General features: G+C 50.1%; 1 protein-coding gene across 6 annotated transcripts in view; it reads right to left on the reverse strand.

Moving 5' to 3' along the window:
- LOC105477096 (DNA methyltransferase 1) overlaps positions 1 to 14,870 on the reverse strand; it is a 62,937-nt gene extending 48,067 nt beyond the window's left edge. For 2 of the 6 annotated variants that reach the window (XM_011733731.2, XM_011733651.2), the window contains exons 1-3: positions 14,716 to 14,870; positions 2,374 to 2,410; positions 204 to 311 (exon numbers count right to left, since the gene is read on the reverse strand). In XM_011733731.2, coding sequence (XP_011732033.2) covers positions 204 to 311; positions 2,374 to 2,410; positions 14,716 to 14,795 — 225 coding nt within the window. In that variant the 5' untranslated portion in view covers positions 14,796 to 14,870. Of the gene's footprint in view, positions 1 to 203; positions 312 to 2,373; positions 2,411 to 14,020; positions 14,536 to 14,715 lie in introns of those variants that run through there. The other 4 variants (XM_011733592.2, XM_011733486.3, XM_011733528.3 and 1 more) reach the window with 4 other exon arrangements.
- Positions 14,871 to 16,899: the final 2,029 nt, after the last annotated feature.

The following is a 16,899-nucleotide window of genomic DNA, read 5'->3' on the forward strand; positions in this document are numbered from 1 at the left end:
GCAGGAAAGGATAATTTAAGTAGCAGTGAATGTAAACAAGTGTCAGAGAACAAGGAAACACATGTGTTTCCATCATCATCATCATCATCATCATCATCATCAGGCAATGAGGACAGCTGGAGATCTTGCTGCCTCCGTGGTCACAGACAAGTTACTGGGAGGAGACATTTTTCTAGAGGCTGGGATGCTGAGAACTGACTTACCTCAGATAATTCTTCTTTACGTAATTTGGTTTCCAAGTCACATAACTGATTCTTTATTTCTGTTTGCAGAAATTCATGCAAGAGATTCAATTTCTCCTTCACACATTCCTGAGGGAAGGATAGAGGTTTAGTGGTCCCCAGATTCCCAAGCTATTCACTAATGGACTAACACACAAATTACTGAGCTGCCTGGTAACATCACAATGACTGAACGACAGGCAATGCTGTCTCGGCCAAAACACAGTCATGAAATGTGTTCAGGGAATTTCCATTAGGATCATTTCACTCCTGTCTCCAAAGTGGTGAAAATTGGAAAAGCTGGAGGTGAGATGGAGACTTATGGTTTACAAGAACAATACTGTGCTTCTGTAAAGTGTTGGCCGGGCACAGTGGTTCACACTTGTAATCCCAGCACTTTGGGAGGCTGAGGCAAGTGGATTGCTTTGAGCCCCAGAGTTCAAGACCAGCCTGGGGTGACATGACAAAATCCTATCTTTACAAAAAATACTAAAAAACTGGCCGGGCGCGGTGGCTCACACCTGTAATCCCAGCACTTTGGGAGGCCGAGGTGGGCAGATCACGAGGTCAGGAGATCAAGACCATCCTGGCTAACACGGTGAAACCCTGTCTCTACTTAAAAAAATGCAAAAAGATTAACCCGGCGTGGTGGCGGGTACCTGTAGTCCCAGCTACTCGGGAGGCGGAGGCAGGAGAATGGCGTGAACCTGGGGGACAGAGCTCGCAGTGAGCCGAGATCGCGCCACTGTACTCCAGCCTGGGCAACACAGCCAGACTCCGTCTCAAAAAAAAAAAAAAAAAAAAAAAGGCCAGGCACGGTGGCTCAAGCCTGTAATCCCAGCACTTTGGGAGGCCGAGATGGGCGGATCACGAAGTCAGGAGATCGAGACCATCCTAGCTAAATACGGTGAAACCCCGTCTCTACTAAAAAATACAAAAAACTAGCCAGGTGAGGTGGCGGGCGCCTGTAGTCCCAGCTACTTGGGAGGCTGAGGCAGGAGAATGGCGTAAACCTGGGAGGTGGAGCTTGCAGTGAGCTGAGATCGCACCACTGCACTCCAGCCTGGGTGACAGAGCGAGACTCCATCTCAAAAAAAAAAAAAAAAATTAGCTGGGCATGGTGGCTTGAGCCTGTAGTTAGAGCTACTCGGGAGGCTGAGTGGGAGGATCACTTGAGCCTGGGAGGCGAAGGTTGCAGTGAGCCAAAATTGTGTCACTGCACTCCAGCCTGGGCTACAGAATGAGACCCTATCTCAAAACAACAACAACAAAAACACAATAAAACAGTGTTACCAAGACAAGTTACAATCCAGAGTAGATTGTTTAGGAACTGAGATTGGTTAAAAAAAAAAAAACACAGGCCAGGCACAGTGGCTCATGCCTGTAATTCCAGTACTTTGAGAGGCCAAGGTGAGCAGATCACGAGGTCAGGAGTTCAAGATCAGCCTGGCCAACATGGTGAAACACCATCTGTACCAGTAATATAAAAATTAGCTGGGCGTGGTGGCAGGCACCTGTAGTCCCAGCTACTCAGGAGGCCGAGGCAGGAGAACTGCTTGAACCCAGGAGGTCGCAGTGAGCCGAGATCGTGCCATTGCACTCTAGCCTGGGTGAAAGAGTGAGACCACCTCAAAAAAAAAAAAAAAAAAAAAAAAAGGGCCGGGTGCGGTGGCTCACGCCTGTAATTCCAGCACTTTGGGAGGCTGAGGCAGGCGGATCACAAGGTCAGGAGATCGAGACCATCCTGGCTAACACGGTGAAACCCCGTCTCTACTAAAAATACAAAAAATTAGCCGAGCACAGTGGCGGGCACCTGTGGTCCCAGCTACTCGGGAGGCTGAGGCAGGAGAATGGCGTGGGCCCAGGAGGCGGAGTTTGCAGTGAGCCGAGATCGCGCCACTGCACTCCAGCCTGGGCGACAGAGCAAGACTCCGTCTCAAAAAAAAAAACAAAAACAAAAACAAACAAACAAAAAAAAACACCCAACTATTAGCAGCAAATTAGTGCTGACATTCACCAAGAGTATCCAAATTATCTTTGAAATCATGGGAAAAAGTGTGAAATCCATTTAAAGAAAACAAACCTCTTTTCATGATCCACAAAGTATGTCAGTCACATTTGGTAGCAAGAAAAATTTTAAGGTGGAGATTACCTTTTCTGTTAAGCTGTCTCTTTCCAAATCTTTGAGCCTGGGAGGAAGAAATAGGGGAGAAAATACAAATACTTGTTAAGCAACTTCATTTGCCTGTAAGAATATCACAGTTCTAAACAAGTTTTGGACAGAAACAAGTTTAACGTATGAGTGTTAGAAAAACCAAAGCTGGCTTTTGTCTCCCCACAAGAGTCTAGAGTGTCCTACTGGAATGCCTAATGCTAAGAAGTCATCTGATCTGAACAAACTTCCCCTTTTGGGGGCCATTTTTCTGATGACTGTGAGATTACACAGCAGCTCTGTAACAGAATATGTATATGTGTGTGTGTATACATATATATGTGTGTATATATATGTGTATACATATATATGTGTGTATATATATGTATATACACATATACATATGTGTGTATGGAGTGAAGTGGTGCGATCTCAGCTCACTGCAACCCTTGCCTTCTGGGTTCAAGTGATTCTCACACAGTCTCCCAAGTAGCTGGGATTACAGGTGCCACCAGCCTGGTTAATTTTTTGTATTTTTAGTAGAGACAGGGTTTCACTATGTTGGCCAAGCTGGTCTTGAACTTCTGACCTCAAGTGATCCGCCTGCCTCCGTCTCCTGAAGTGCTAGGATTACAGGCGTGAGCCACAGTGCCTGGCATGCATATATACATATAATTTTTTTTTTTTTTTTTTTTTTTGAGACAGTCTCCTTCTGTCGCCCAGGCTGGAGTGCAATGGTGCAATCTCGGCTCACTGCAACCTCTGCCTCCCAGGTTCAAGCTATTCTCCTGTCTCAGCCTCCCAAGTAGCTGGGACTACAGGTGCCCGCCACCACACCCAGCTAATTTTTGTGTTTTTAGTAGAGACAAGGTTTCACCATATTGGTCAAGCTGGTCTTGAACTCCTGACCTTATGATCTGCCCGCCTCAGCCTCCCAAAGTGCTGGGATTACAGGTGTGAGCCACCACGCCCGGTCTAATTTTTTTTTTTTTTTTTTTTTTTGAGATGGGGTTTCACTCTTGTTGCCCCGGCTGGAGTGCAATGGTGCGATCTCAGCTCACCACAACCTCCACCTCCCGGGTTCAAGCGATTATCCTGGCTCAGTTTCCCGAGTAGCTGGGATTACAGGCATGCACCACCATACCCAGCTAATTTTACATTTTTAGTAGAGACAGGGTTTCTCCATGTTGGTCAGGCTGGTCTCGAACTCCAGAGACCATGCCCAGCCTATATATTTTAAAAGGTACCAGGGACCGGGCATGGTGGCTCACACTTATAATCCCAGAACTTTGGGAGGCCAAGGCAGGCGGATCACTTGAGCCCAGGTGTTCAGACTAGCCTGGGCAACATGGCAAAACCCTGTCTCTACAAAAATTAGTGGCTGGGCGTGGTGGCTAATGCCTGTAATCCCAACACTTTTGGAGGCCAAGGTGGGTAAATTACCTGAGGTCAAGGGTTTGAGACCAGCCTGGCCAACATGGCAAAACCCCATCTCTACTAAAAATACAAAAATTAGCTGGGTGTGATGGTGGGTGGCTGTAATCCCAGCAACTCGGGAGGCTGAGGCAGGAGAATCGCTTGAACCCAGGAGACAGAGGTTGCAGTGAGCCGGTCACATTGCCCAGGCTAGAGTGCAATGGCAAGAGTGAAACTCCATCTCAAAAAAAAAAAAAAGCTGGGTTGGTGGTACGTGCTTGTGGTCCCAGTTAGTTAGTTGGGAGGCTAAGGAAGGAAGATCACCTGAGCCCGGGAGGTCGAGGCCACAGTGAGCCGTGACTGCATCACTGCACTCCAGTCTAGGCAACAGAGTGAGACCCTGACTCAAAAAGATATCAGGAAAGGAGGGGCAGGTCATACAGTTGGGGCCCTTTACGTAAGGGAAATGACCTACAGCTGGTCTTTCTCCAGTTGGGTCTGACCACAGCCCATAACAAGGTGTGCCACAGTATGGCCAGTGTCAGAATAAGTAGCCCAGGGCCACAGGACACTGGGGGAACAGCCAGTTAATATTCCTAAAGGCCTGGTGGGGGGTGGTGGCATTTTAATGAGGATGAAATGGGGGAGTGAAGCATCCAGGGAAGCAAGGGGTACCCACACACAGGGCGGATAGAGGTGAAATTAGAGGAGGTGGCTGGCGCCTCCCCAAATAACTCATTCTTCAGGATGTCTCTAACTAATCATTCCTAAATGTAGAACTGCCAGGAGTTTCCCTGGGAAATCGTGGTCTGATTTGATTACTGACAATTAGTGGCTTGACTCTTTCGGGGACAAAAAGGGAAAACATAAAAGAACAATAGCTGGGTGCGGTGCTGTGGTGCTGAGTGCCTGCAACCCCAGCTACTCAGGCGGCTGAGGTGGGAGGACGGCTTGAGGCCAGGAGTTCGAGTCCAGCCTGGGCAACATAGGGAGATCCTATCTCTTCAGAAAAAAATAAAGGAACAAGAAGAGAAGGTACCAAGGAAAGGGAAGGGAACACAGAGGCTGTTGTTCCCAGCCTGGGTGCTAACTGCAGACGTGGAATGAGAACAGGTCTAACCAGCTGGGTAAGTGTCTGTTGGTGGAGAGAAGGTGCCCCAGGCAGGGACCAGTCCACTGCCATCTCTGGACCTTCCCACCCAGCACCCGCACAGACAGGTGCTCAGTTATCATTTGCCTGAAAGGCAGAAGTGGCTCCTCCAGGCTGGCCTTCCTAGAGGGCAAGTACAGGCAGTAGCATGAGGAATGCTTTGCTGGACCGATGTCTTACAGCGGCTGCTCTGGGTCATGCGGGCCCTGATTCCCCACCAGCGCTGCTCACATCTGAGCACCTGCTGAATGCCAGACCCTGCTCCAGGCAATGAGTTAAGTGATTAAATGTAGGTGCCACTAGGCAGGGACTTCCTGACTTGCTGCATGGTTAGGAAAGACTGCTCTGTAGGCCGGGCGCGGTGGCTCAAGCCTGTAATCCCAGCACTTTGGGAGGCCGAGACAGGCGGATCACGAGGTCAGGAGATCGAGACCATCCTGGTTAACACGGTGAAACCCCGTCTCTACTAAAAAATACAAAAAATTAGCCGGGCGCGGTGGTGGGCGCCTGTAGTCCCAGCTACTCGGGAGGCTGAGGCAGGAGAATGGCGTGAACCCGGGAGGCGGAGCTTGCAGTGAGCTGAGATCCGGCCACTGCACTCCAGCCCGGGCGACAGAGCGAGACTCTGTCTCAAAAAAAAAACAAGACTGCTCTGTAGGGCCAGGTGCAGTGGCTCATGCCTGTTATCCCAGCACTTTGGGAGGCCGAGGCAGGCGGATCACAAGATCAGGAGATTGAGACCATCCTGGCTAACACAGCGAAATCCCGTCTCTACTAAAAATACAAAAAAATGGGCAGGCGCAGTGGCTCAAGCCTGTAATCCCAGCACTTTGGGAGGCTGAGACAGGCGGATCACGAGGTCAGGAGATCAAGACCATCCTGGCTAACACGGTGAAACCCCGTCTCTACTAAAAAATACAAAAAACTAGCTGGGCGAGGTGGCGGGCGCCTGTAGTCCCAGCTACTCGGGAGGCTGAGGCAGGAGAATGGTGTAAACCCGGGAGGCGGAGCTTGCAGTAAGCTGAGATCCGGCCACTGCACTCCAGCCTGGGCGACAGAGCGAGACTCTATCTCAAAAAAAACAAAAAACAAAAAAAAACACTCTGTAAAAGAGACACTTCGCACCCTGGAAACACAGTGGTAACATAGACTGCATATTATATATACTGCATCAGTTGGACTCAAGGTGCTATGAGGTGAGACACAGTAGCTCTCGCCTGTAATCCCAGCACTTTGGGAGGCCAAGGCAGGAGGATCATTTGAGGTCAGGAGTTTGAGACCAGCCTGGGCTACATTGAGAGATCCAGTCTCTCAAAAAAAAAAAAAAAAAAAAAGTAAAAATTAGCCGAGTGTGGTTAGTCTGCACCTGTGGTACCAGCTACTTGGGAGGCTGAGGTGGTAGGATCGCTTGAGCCTGGGATGTTGAGGCTGCAGTGAGTTATGATGGCACCGCTGCACTCCAGCCTGTTCAGCCTGGGCAACAGAGCAAGACCCTGTCTCACAAGGAAAAAAAAAAAAGATGCTTTGACATCAGGATTTCCAGGAGCACAGGGAACCTCTTCCGGGCAAAAGTCATTCTACCCTTGTAGCAACTGGGGTCCGAGGAGAGCCTTAAGTCAGGAGGGCTACAGAAACTGGTACTTCCAGCCAGAGGCACACAAGCTGTGGTAACAGCATTACACTCGATTTCTCAGTCACTCTGCTGAGAAAACTGGAAGGACATGGCTTGTACCTCTACCAAGCTAGCCAGTCTCCTGATCCCGAGGTTGCCTGGGGTGTGAAGGACAAGGTTCAACTGACTGCGGAGACCAAGGTGTCCTTTGCAGAATGGGTCTGCTTTCTTTCAACCCCTCCTATGAACTGGGATATTTAGCCTGGCAAAGAGAAGAATAGAGAAACCTTCAAAACCCCTAGAATGTCTCATCCAGTGGAGACTGGATTTAACCTGCCTGGCCCCAGAGTGGCAGGTGGGATCCCAGGCAGGCACCCAGGGGCTGGCAGGAGGGTCACTGTAAAGACACCCTTCCCTGGTAAAACTGTGATGACACCAATCACACCTGCTAAAGCCAGGAGGGTCGAGGACGGCCAAGAAGGAAGCAGCAGAAGACTCAGAATGCCGGCTTAGCGCATAGCCTGAGACCCTATGATTCCTTCCTAGTGTTTCCCTCGGAGATGAGCCCTCTGCAGAGGGAAGATAAGATATATATATAAACAGTTGGCTGGGCACGGTAGCTCACGCCTGCAATCCCAGCACTTTGGGAGGCTGAGGTGGGCAGTTCACCTGAGGTCAGGAGCTCGAGACCAGCCTGACCAACACAAAGAAACTCTGTCTCTACTAAAAATACAAAATTAGCCGGGCATAGTGGCACATGCCTATAATCCCAGCTACTTGGGAGGCTGAGGCAGAATCGCTTGAACCCGGGTGGCGGAGGTTGTGGTTAGCCAAGATCACACCATTGCACTCCAGCCTGGGCAACAAGAGTGAAACTCCGTCTCAAAAAATAAATAAATAAATAAATAAATAAATAAATATATAAACAGCCACAGAAGAATAAGGCAAATATGGCTCACGCCTGCGGGCTTCCCAAGATAAAGGGTGTAACAGCCTCAGGAAGGAATTGAGAGCTCTGTGCGAACCGGGCACAGGAAGCTGCTTAAATAAGCGGACCGTCGAGAAACGGCTGCCTCTGGAAACACCCAAGAAACAAACGCCAGACTGGTCACACACAGAGAGGGAAAGGCACCTCCAGAGAGGAGGCTGGCGACAGTCGGAGGGAGAGCAGAAGCATCACACTTATCAATCTTATTCCATAGTTAACAAACCACCAAAGCAGTCAAGGGAAAGTAGAACCCGTGATATCAGAGCCATGTTAAGAAAACTAACCCAGCAGAGGTATCTAGTATAGATTGGATAGGAAGAAGTTATAAAATGTTAGATTACTCTAACACCTCTATGCCAGAAATGCTGGTCTGAAATATAGCAGACCATGGCTGGGCGCAGTGGCTCATGCCTGTAATCTCTATACTCGGGAAGCCAGGGCAGGAGGATCACTTGAGCCCAGGAATTCGAGACTAGCCTGGGCAACAGAGCAAGACCCTGTCTACAAGAAAAAATAATTAGCTGGGTGTGGTAGAATGCACCTATAGTCCTAGCTACTCAGGAGGCAGAGGCGGGAGGATCACTAGAGCTCAGGAATTTGTGACCAGCCTGGGCAATACAGTGAGACCCTGTCTCTACAAAAAAATAGTAATTAGCTGGGTGTGATAGCATGTACCTGTACTCCTAGCCGCTCAGGAGGCCAAGGCGGAAGGATCACTAGAGCCCAGGAATTTGAGACCAGCCTGGGCAACATAGTGAGACTCTGTCTTTACAAAAAATAGTAATTAGCTGGGTGTGGTGGCATGCACCCATAGTCCTAACTACTCAGGAGGCTGAGGCGGGAGGATCACTAGAGCCCAGGAATTCACGACTAGCCTGGGCAACACAGCGAGACTCTGTCTCTACAAAAAATAGTAATTAGTAATTAGCTGGGTGTGCTAGCATGTACCTATAGGCCTAGCTACTCGGGAAGCTGAGGCGGGAGGATCAATACAGCCCAGGAATTTGAGACCAGCCTGGGCAACACAGCAGAGACCCTGCCTGCCTAAACAAAAAATAGTAATTAGCTGGGTGTGGTAGCATGCACCTGTGGTCCTAGCTACTCAGGAGACTGAGGCAGGAGGATCACTAGAGCCCAATGAGCTATAATTGTGCTGCTGCATTCCAGCCTGGGTGACAGAGCAAGACCTTGTCTCTAAAAATATAGTGGACCATGCAAGACTAGTTACAAGTCTGTCAACCCAGCTTCTTCAGGCTGGCTGCATGGCAGCTGGAGCAGGGCTGCCCAAGACAGCATCTGCAGTAGGCAAAAGAGTAGACCCACTGGGCACAGTGGCTCATGCCTGTAATCCCAGCACTTTGGGAGGCTGAGGCTGGCAGATCACCCGAGCTCAGGAGTTCAAGAGCAGCCTGGGCAACATGGCAAAACCCCATCTCTACTAAAAATACAAAAATTAACCGGGCTTGGCCCGGCACGGTGGCTCACGCCTGTAATCCCAGCACTTTGGGAGGCCAATGCAGGCGGATCACGAGGTCAGGAGATCAATACCATCCTGGCTAACACGGTGAAACCCCGTCTCTCCTAAAAATACAAAAAATTAGCCAGGCGTGGTGGTGGGCACCTGTGGTCCCAGCTACTTGGGAGGCTGAGGCAGGAGAATGGTGTGAACCCGCGAGGCGGAGCTTGCAGTGAGCCGAGATCAGGCCACTGCATTCCAGTCTGGGCAACAGAGTGAGACTCTGCCTCAAAAAAAAAAAAGAAAAAAAAAGAATCATAGTATAATAATTTTTTTTTTTTTTTTGAGACAGGGTCTCGCTCTGTCGCCCAGGCTGGAGTACAGTGGCATAATCATGGCTCACTGCAGCTTCGACCTCATGGGTTCAAATGATCCTCCCACCTCTGCTTCCTGAGTAGCTGGGACCCCAGGAGCATGCCACCATTTTTGGCTTTTTTTTTTTTTTTTTTTTTTGAGACGGGGGTGGGGGTCTTCCTATGTTGCCCAGGCTAGTCTTGAACTCCTTGGCTCAAGCAATCCTTCTGCCTCGCCTCCCAAAGTCCTGGGATTACAGGCATGAGCCACTGCACACGGCCTAGTCTAATAACTTTTACACATACTGGGACCAAAATGCGTGTGTGACTCACTTTCTTGCTAGATTCACTTTAGTGCGGTAATCTGGAACCAAACCCACAGCATCCCCACTGTATACACAGGACCACAAAATTAACAGGTGACAAAAGGCTTTGGACAGGTGCTGCTCTCAACACATCTATACCGATAAGCTCAGTCTTCCTAACACCCCTGTGGAGCAGGTAGCCCCACCCCCTTTTTATAGATGAAACACCAAGGCACCAAGAAGTTTAATAACTTAGCCATACAGCTGGCAAGTAGGGCGGGATGTGAACCCCAGCAGTCTGCACCCCTAGAATTCTACCACAGGGGAGCAAAACAAAAAGAGGTAAGTCAATTTTGCCTTATTCAGTATGTACTCAGTAGTAGCCAAGGAACTGGAGTTAAGGAGTTCAAGACCTAGCTTAATCCAATCACAGAATGACTAGCAGATAAGAAAGCTGTAGTAGTTACAAAAGCGAATCAGTTGTGCGAAGGAGGCTGCCAGCATTAATGTGTTAATCCAGGCTGTACAGGGGAAGAGCTAGCATGCAAGCATTCGAGTCTATTGTGCTCCAAGCTACAGATACAGTGAATATGGCAGACATGCTCTGGTAACAGACTCTGAAATAATCACTAATTTCAGTGTTATAATGGCACCATGTGGGGTACACCAACAAGATTCAACACTCTTATTGTGGGGAAGCAAGCCTAGCTGTCTGAGAGCAGGCTTAAGAATCAATTAACAGGACAGGCACGGTGGCTCACGCCTGTAATCCCAACATTTTGTGGGGCTGAGACGGGCGGATCACTCGAGGCCAAGAGTTCAACACCAGCCTGGCCAACACAGTAAACCCTGGTTTCTACTAACAATAAAAAAAAATTAGCTGGGTATCTTGGCGCATGCCTGTAATTGCAGCTACTTGGGAGGCTGAGGCAGGAGAATTGTTTGAACCCGGGAGGCGGAGGTTGCAGTGAGCCAAGATCTCACCACTGCACTCCAGCCTCGACAACAGAGCGAGAGTCCGTCAAAAGGAAAAAAAAAAACAAAAAAAACATCAAACAATGAACCAGCTGGACACCATGGCTCATACCTGTAATCCCAGCATTTTGGGAGGCTAAGTCGAGTAGATCACTTGAGGTCAAGAGTTTCAAACCAGTCTGGTCAACATAGCAAAACCCAGTCTCTAATAAAAATACAAAAATTACCTGGACTTGGTGGCGGGCGCCTGTAATCCCAGATACTTGGGACGCTGAGGCAGATTTGCTTGAACTCAGGAGGCGGAGGTTGCAGTGAGCCGAGATCATGGCCACTGCACTCCAGCCTGGGAGACACAGCAAGACTCAGCCTCAAGGGGGAAAAAAAAAATTAGCTGGGCGTGGTGGTGCACACCTGTAATCCCAACTACTTGGGAAGCTGGGACAGGAGATTGCTTAAACCCGGGAGGCGGAGGCTGCAGTGAGCTGAGATCACGCTATTGCACTCCAGCCTGGGTCACATAGCAAGACCCTGCCTCAATTTAAAAAAAAAATCTAAGTTTCAGGTACTGTTGGATGCCATGTTTGTTTATTTTTCATATAATGAAATATTTTCAAAATGTTAAAAAAAAAAAATCTGTGGAGTGAGTCATATAAACTGCAGTTTCAATGTCTACCACATGGTCAAAAGCAGTCCTCCAAAACTCCAATGCCTACAGTGAAGCAATCTGAGTTCAAAGAAATGTGGAACCCAGGGTCAATGGTGGATTGTAAGGCTCACCTAATGGTATTCCAATTCAGCCAAACAAAATATTTGCACAGGGTCAACAGAGCCCCTAAGCCAGTGGCCTATTGGCAACCCCAGTTGAAGGGAAAGGCTTTGGCAAGCAGCAGACCTTAGCAGGAATTCCTGCTTCCTGGCAGTTAACTCCTCCAGCATCCACTTTTAAGAACTCTTGAGGAATAATGGCCGGGCCCAGTGGCTCACGCCTGTAATATCAGCCCTTTGGGAGGCCAAAGCAGAGGACTGCTTGAGCCCAGGAGTTCAAGACCAGCCTGGGCAACAAAGCAAGACCCTCATCTCTAAAAAAAAAAATTTTTTTTTTTTTGAGACAGAGTTTTGCTCCTGTTGCCCAGGCTGGAGTGCAATGGCGCAATCTTGGCTCGCTGCAACCTCCACCTCCTCCGTTCAAGCCTCCTGGGTTCAAGCGATTATCCTGCCTCAGCCTCCTGAGTAGCTGGGTTTACAGGTGCCCGCCACCATACCTGGCTAATTTTTTTTTTAGTAGAGATGGGGATTCACCACATTGGCCAGGCTAGTCTCAAATTCCTGACCTCAGGTGATCCACCCATCTTGACCTCCCAAAGTGCGGGGATTACAGGCGTGAGCCACTGAGCCCGGCCTTCTAAAAATTTTTTTTAAGGATTAGCTGGGCATGGTGGCATGTGCCAGTTACTCAGGAGGCTAAGGCAAGAGGACTGCTTGAGCTCATGGGTTTGAGGCTGCAGTAAGCCATGATTGTGCCACTGCATTCCAGCCTGGGTGACACAGTGAGATCCCGTGTCTTAAAAGAAAAAACTTAAAAAACAAGCTAAGTTAGCCACTAGCATATGAACCTTTATGTGCCATGCATATTCTCATTTAACCCAATACCACCTGAAAACACATGTCATTATTCCTAGACTATGGATATAGAGGTGGCATATGCTTGTTTAAGATCATCGAGCCAGTGGAGGCCATGTTTTCAAGAAGGCTGGGCAGGCCAGGTACAGTGGCTCACACCTGTAATCCCAACACTTTGGGACGCTGAGGCAGGAGGATCGCTTGAGGCCAGGAATCGAAGACCAGCCTGAGCAACATGGCAAGACTCCGTCTCTACAAAATTAAAAAAAGGAATAAAAAAGGAAGGCCAGGCCCAAACTTCTCTGAATTGGGTCTAACATCATGAAGCCAGGTACTTTTGTAACTTCACTTCCATTCCATTTTAAATCAAGTTTTATCTTGGGAGGATACTGGCACAGATGACTCAAGAAGGTATATACCCACTAACTGGTTAAGAAGTGGTTTGACTATAATCCCAGCACTTTGGGAGGCTGAGGCGGGTGAATCACTTGAGGTCAGGAGTTCGAGACCAGCCTGGCCAACATGGAGAAACCCCAACTCTACTGAAAACACAAAAATTAGCCAGGCATGGTGGTGGGCACCTGTAATCCCAGCTACTCAGGAGGCTGAGGCAGGAGAATCACTTGAACCCCGGAAGTGGAGGTTGCAATGAGCTGAGATCACGCCACTGCATTCCAGCCTGGGTGACAGAGCAAGACTCCATCTCAAAATAAAAAAGTTGTAGTTAAGGCATGGTGGCTCATACCTGTAACCCTAACCTTTGGGACACAGAGGCAGGAGGACTGCTTAAGGGCAGGGGTTTAAGACCAACCTGGGCAATATGGTGAAACCTCATGTATACAGAAAAAACTAAAAGTCAGTTGGGCATGGTGGTGGTCGCCTATGGTCCCAGCTACTCAGGAGGCTGAGGATCCCTTGAGCCCAGCAGTTCAAGGCTACAGTGTGTTATAATTGTGCCAGGGCACTCCAGCCTGGACAACAGAGTGAGACTCATCTCTAAAAATAAAATTGTTGTTGTTGTTGTTTTTGTTTGTTTGTTTGTTTTGAGACAGGGTCTCACTCTGTCACCCAGGCTGGAGTGCAGTAGCACGATCTCGGCTCACTATATACAGCCTCAATCTCTGGGGCTCAAGTGATACTCCCACCTTAGTCTCTTGAGTAGCTGGGACTCCAGGTACATGGCACTACTCCTGGCTAATTTTTGTATTTTTAGTAGAGATGGGGTTTTGCCATGTTGCCCAGGCTGGTCTCAAACCCCTGGTTCAAGAGATTCATCCGCCACTGCCTCCCAAATTGCTGGGATTACAGGCGTAAGCCACAGCACCCAGCCTTCAAAAAAAAAGTAGGGGGTCGAACCAAATATCCATCCCTCCCCAAAGACCCAAATCAGAACTGGCCTGGCCCAACCAGGCCAGTTAACAAGCCCAAGGAAATAGAAAAATGGCAGAGTGCTTTCACAGATTCAGCTGGAAGTGTCCAGGCCTGGTGAGGGTTCCTATGCCTCATGCACACCTCCCTTGAACAAGTTGTTAGGAATGAATAGATGGCGTTCATGGACAAGGGGCTGGGACCACTGCTCCCACTGATCCTGTGCACGGAAGTCGGACAGAGGCATGAATTGCTAAAGCCAGGGCCTCCAACATTAGACACACACACTAAAGAACACACCCATGAACACACGCAAACACACACGAAAGTGTAGCCAGTTCTCAATAGCAAGACTTCCCTGATGCCCACGGCTCACAGGCACAGATTTATAGGAAAAGACCAACCATGGAGCCTTCACGCTTCCCGGGCCCTGCGCGGCATTGCACGGTTCAAGTTCCTGCCAAAACACAGACTTTCCCAAGGAGCAAGGAACACACAGTCCCAAGTGACAGAATGAGTCCCCCCTACGGAAGGCTGGGCTCTCAAACATGAGCCAGCCCAGCCCGGGCCCCGACCGGTGACGTCCGTCTCTGGAGGCCGCCATCGGGATGCACAGCTTTGGGGGAAAGGCACTGAGGGACCCCCCACCAGAGAAGCACCACCGGGGACTGGGCCGGACACCGGAAGTGGAGGCCGAAGTGCCGGTGCCCGAGGGGTGTCCGTTGGCCGCGGGCTGCCCACTTCCTGTGCTACCAAGCTGGAGGCAGGAGCCCGGCCCACCGCTGCTTGGAGAAGGGGACCCCGGAGACGAACCCAAAGCTTGCTGTATTTGGGGATCAAAAGAGAACCCCCACCCCGCCCAGTTTCTAGCCACCAGGGAGCTACGGGGGAATCCACAGCCCATTTTGGCGCCAAACAGCCCGGGCACGCGCGACCGGAAGTGCCACCCTGCCCGCGCCAACTGCCGCTGCGCGCCGCACCACCCCACGCATGCGCGCCCGTCTGTCAGCAGCGGCCACTGGCCACCCCGAGGGGAAGCGACCCCCCACCCAGCGCCCTGCCTGGCCCCCCGAGTCCACGTTCCCCCCACGGTACCTACCGCCTGCGGACATCGTCGGGCAGTGAGATGGCCGGGACGGCCAGTGTGGGCACCCGGGCTGGGGCGGTACGCGCCGGCATCTCGGAGGCTGCAGCAGACGCGACGGCGGCAGCGCAGGCGCCCCGGCTTTTCGCGCGGAAACCGATGGGGAGGGGCGATGAGCGGAGGCGGCGTCTACCACCCCAGTCCGGGCGCGGGGAGGGGGGAGCGGATGTACCAAAAGGAAAGAGGCGATACCCTGTGCAGAAGGATGGAACGGAGCAGGCCATGCCCAGGGACCACGCATGCGCGAGGCGGTCACGCACCCCCGCGCGGAGCAGTGGGCTCGTCCAAGCTCCACGGTTTGCTGGGAGGTGGGCACGGTGCCCGAGGCATTCATTCATTCATTCTTTCAGGTGTGATGGGGATAAAGCAGCAAGAAGTCCCCAAGGGCTTGTGAGAGCCCTTGAGTAAAGTCCTCAGTTCCAATTCAACCTCCATCTATTTGCTGGCTGTACGACCTTGGATGGGTCACTAGGACTCAGCCTCTGTGTCCTCGTCTGTAAAACGGGGTAATTGCACCTACTCTAGAAAATCTTGAGTATGCACAGAATTTGTAGCTAGTACCAAGAATCTCACAGTGTATAGAGACCCGTGCCACTTCTATACCCAGTGTGTGTGGGGTTTTTTGTTCCCCTTTTTAAGCACCACGTGGCTTATGCCTGTCATCCCAGTACTTTGGAAGGCCAGGGCAGGAGGATCGCCTCCTGGTTTAAGAGAAACCACATCTCTTAAAAGAAAAAAAGGAAAACAAAAATTAGCTAGGCGTAGTGGCGTGTGCCTGTAGTATAACTACTCCAGAGGTTGAGGCAGGAAGATCGCTTGAACCAGTGAGGCAGAGGTTATAGTGAGCCATGATTGCGCCACTGCATTCCAGCCTGGGAGACAGAGCAAGACCTTGTCTCAAAAAAATAAAAATAAAAAGTAAAAATAAATTAAGAAGCACTATGCCAGGCGCAGTGGCTCATGCCTGTAATCCCAGTGCTTTGAGAGGCCCAGGTGGGAGGATCGCTTGAGGTTAGGAGTGCAAGACCAGCCTGAGCAACATAGGGATACCCCATCTCTACAAAAAATACAAAGATTCGCTGGGCATGGTGACATACACCTGTAATCCTACCTACTCAGGAGGCTGAGGTGGGAGGATGGCTTGAGCCCTGGCAGTATAGGCTGCAGTGAGCTATGATTGGGCCGCTGGACTCCTGCCTGGGAGACGGGGTAAGACCTTGTCTCACTCTGTCACGCCGGCTGGAGTGCAGTGGTGAGATCTCGGCTCACTGCAACCTCTGCCTGCCAGGTTCAAGCGATTCTCATGCCTCAGCCTCCCTAGTAGGCTGGGATTACGGGCGTACTCCACCACGCCTGGCCAATTTCTGTATTTTTAGTGGGAGAGACAGGGTTTCACCATGTTGGCCAGGGTAGTCTGGAACTCCTTACCTCAAGCAATCCACTTGCCTCAGCCTCCCAAAGTGCTGGGATTATAGGCCTAAGCCACCGCAACCGGCCGGAATTTTTTTTTTTTTTAAGCACCAGAACACGGGGGAAAGATTGTGTCTTTAACAAATGGTGCGGCCGGGCACGGTGGCTCACGTCTGTAATCCCAGCACTTTGGGAGGCCAAGGCGGGTGGATCATGAGGTCAGGAGTTCGAGACCATCTTGGCTAACATGGTGAAACCCCGTCTCTACTAAAAATTACAAAAAATTAGCCGGGCGTGGTGGCGTGCGCCTGTAGTCCCAGCTACTTGGGAAGCTGAGGCAGGAGAATGGCGTGAACCCGGAAGGCGGAGCGGAGCTTGCAGTGAGCCGAGATTGTGCCACTGTACTCCAGCCGGGGCGACAGGGCGAGACTCCGTCTCAAAAAAAAACCAAAAAAAAAACAAATGGTGCTGAGATAACTGTATAACCACATATAAAAGAATGAAGTTGGACCCTTACCTTACACCATATACAAAAACCACAAAATTGATTAAAGACTTAAACATAAGACCTGAAACTATAGTGCTCCTAGAAGAAAACATAGGGAAAAGTTTCATGACATTGGATTTGGCAATGATTTCTTGGATATGACAGCAAAATACAGCCAACAAGAGAGAAGATAGACAATTGAGTTGGCATCAAACTTAAGGATAGCTATACAGCAAAAGAAA

The sequence above is a fragment of the Macaca nemestrina genome, chromosome 20 (genome assembly GCF_043159975.1).
Source record: "Macaca nemestrina isolate mMacNem1 chromosome 20, mMacNem.hap1, whole genome shotgun sequence".
Classification (NCBI taxonomy): Eukaryota; Metazoa; Chordata; class Mammalia; order Primates; family Cercopithecidae; genus Macaca; species Macaca nemestrina.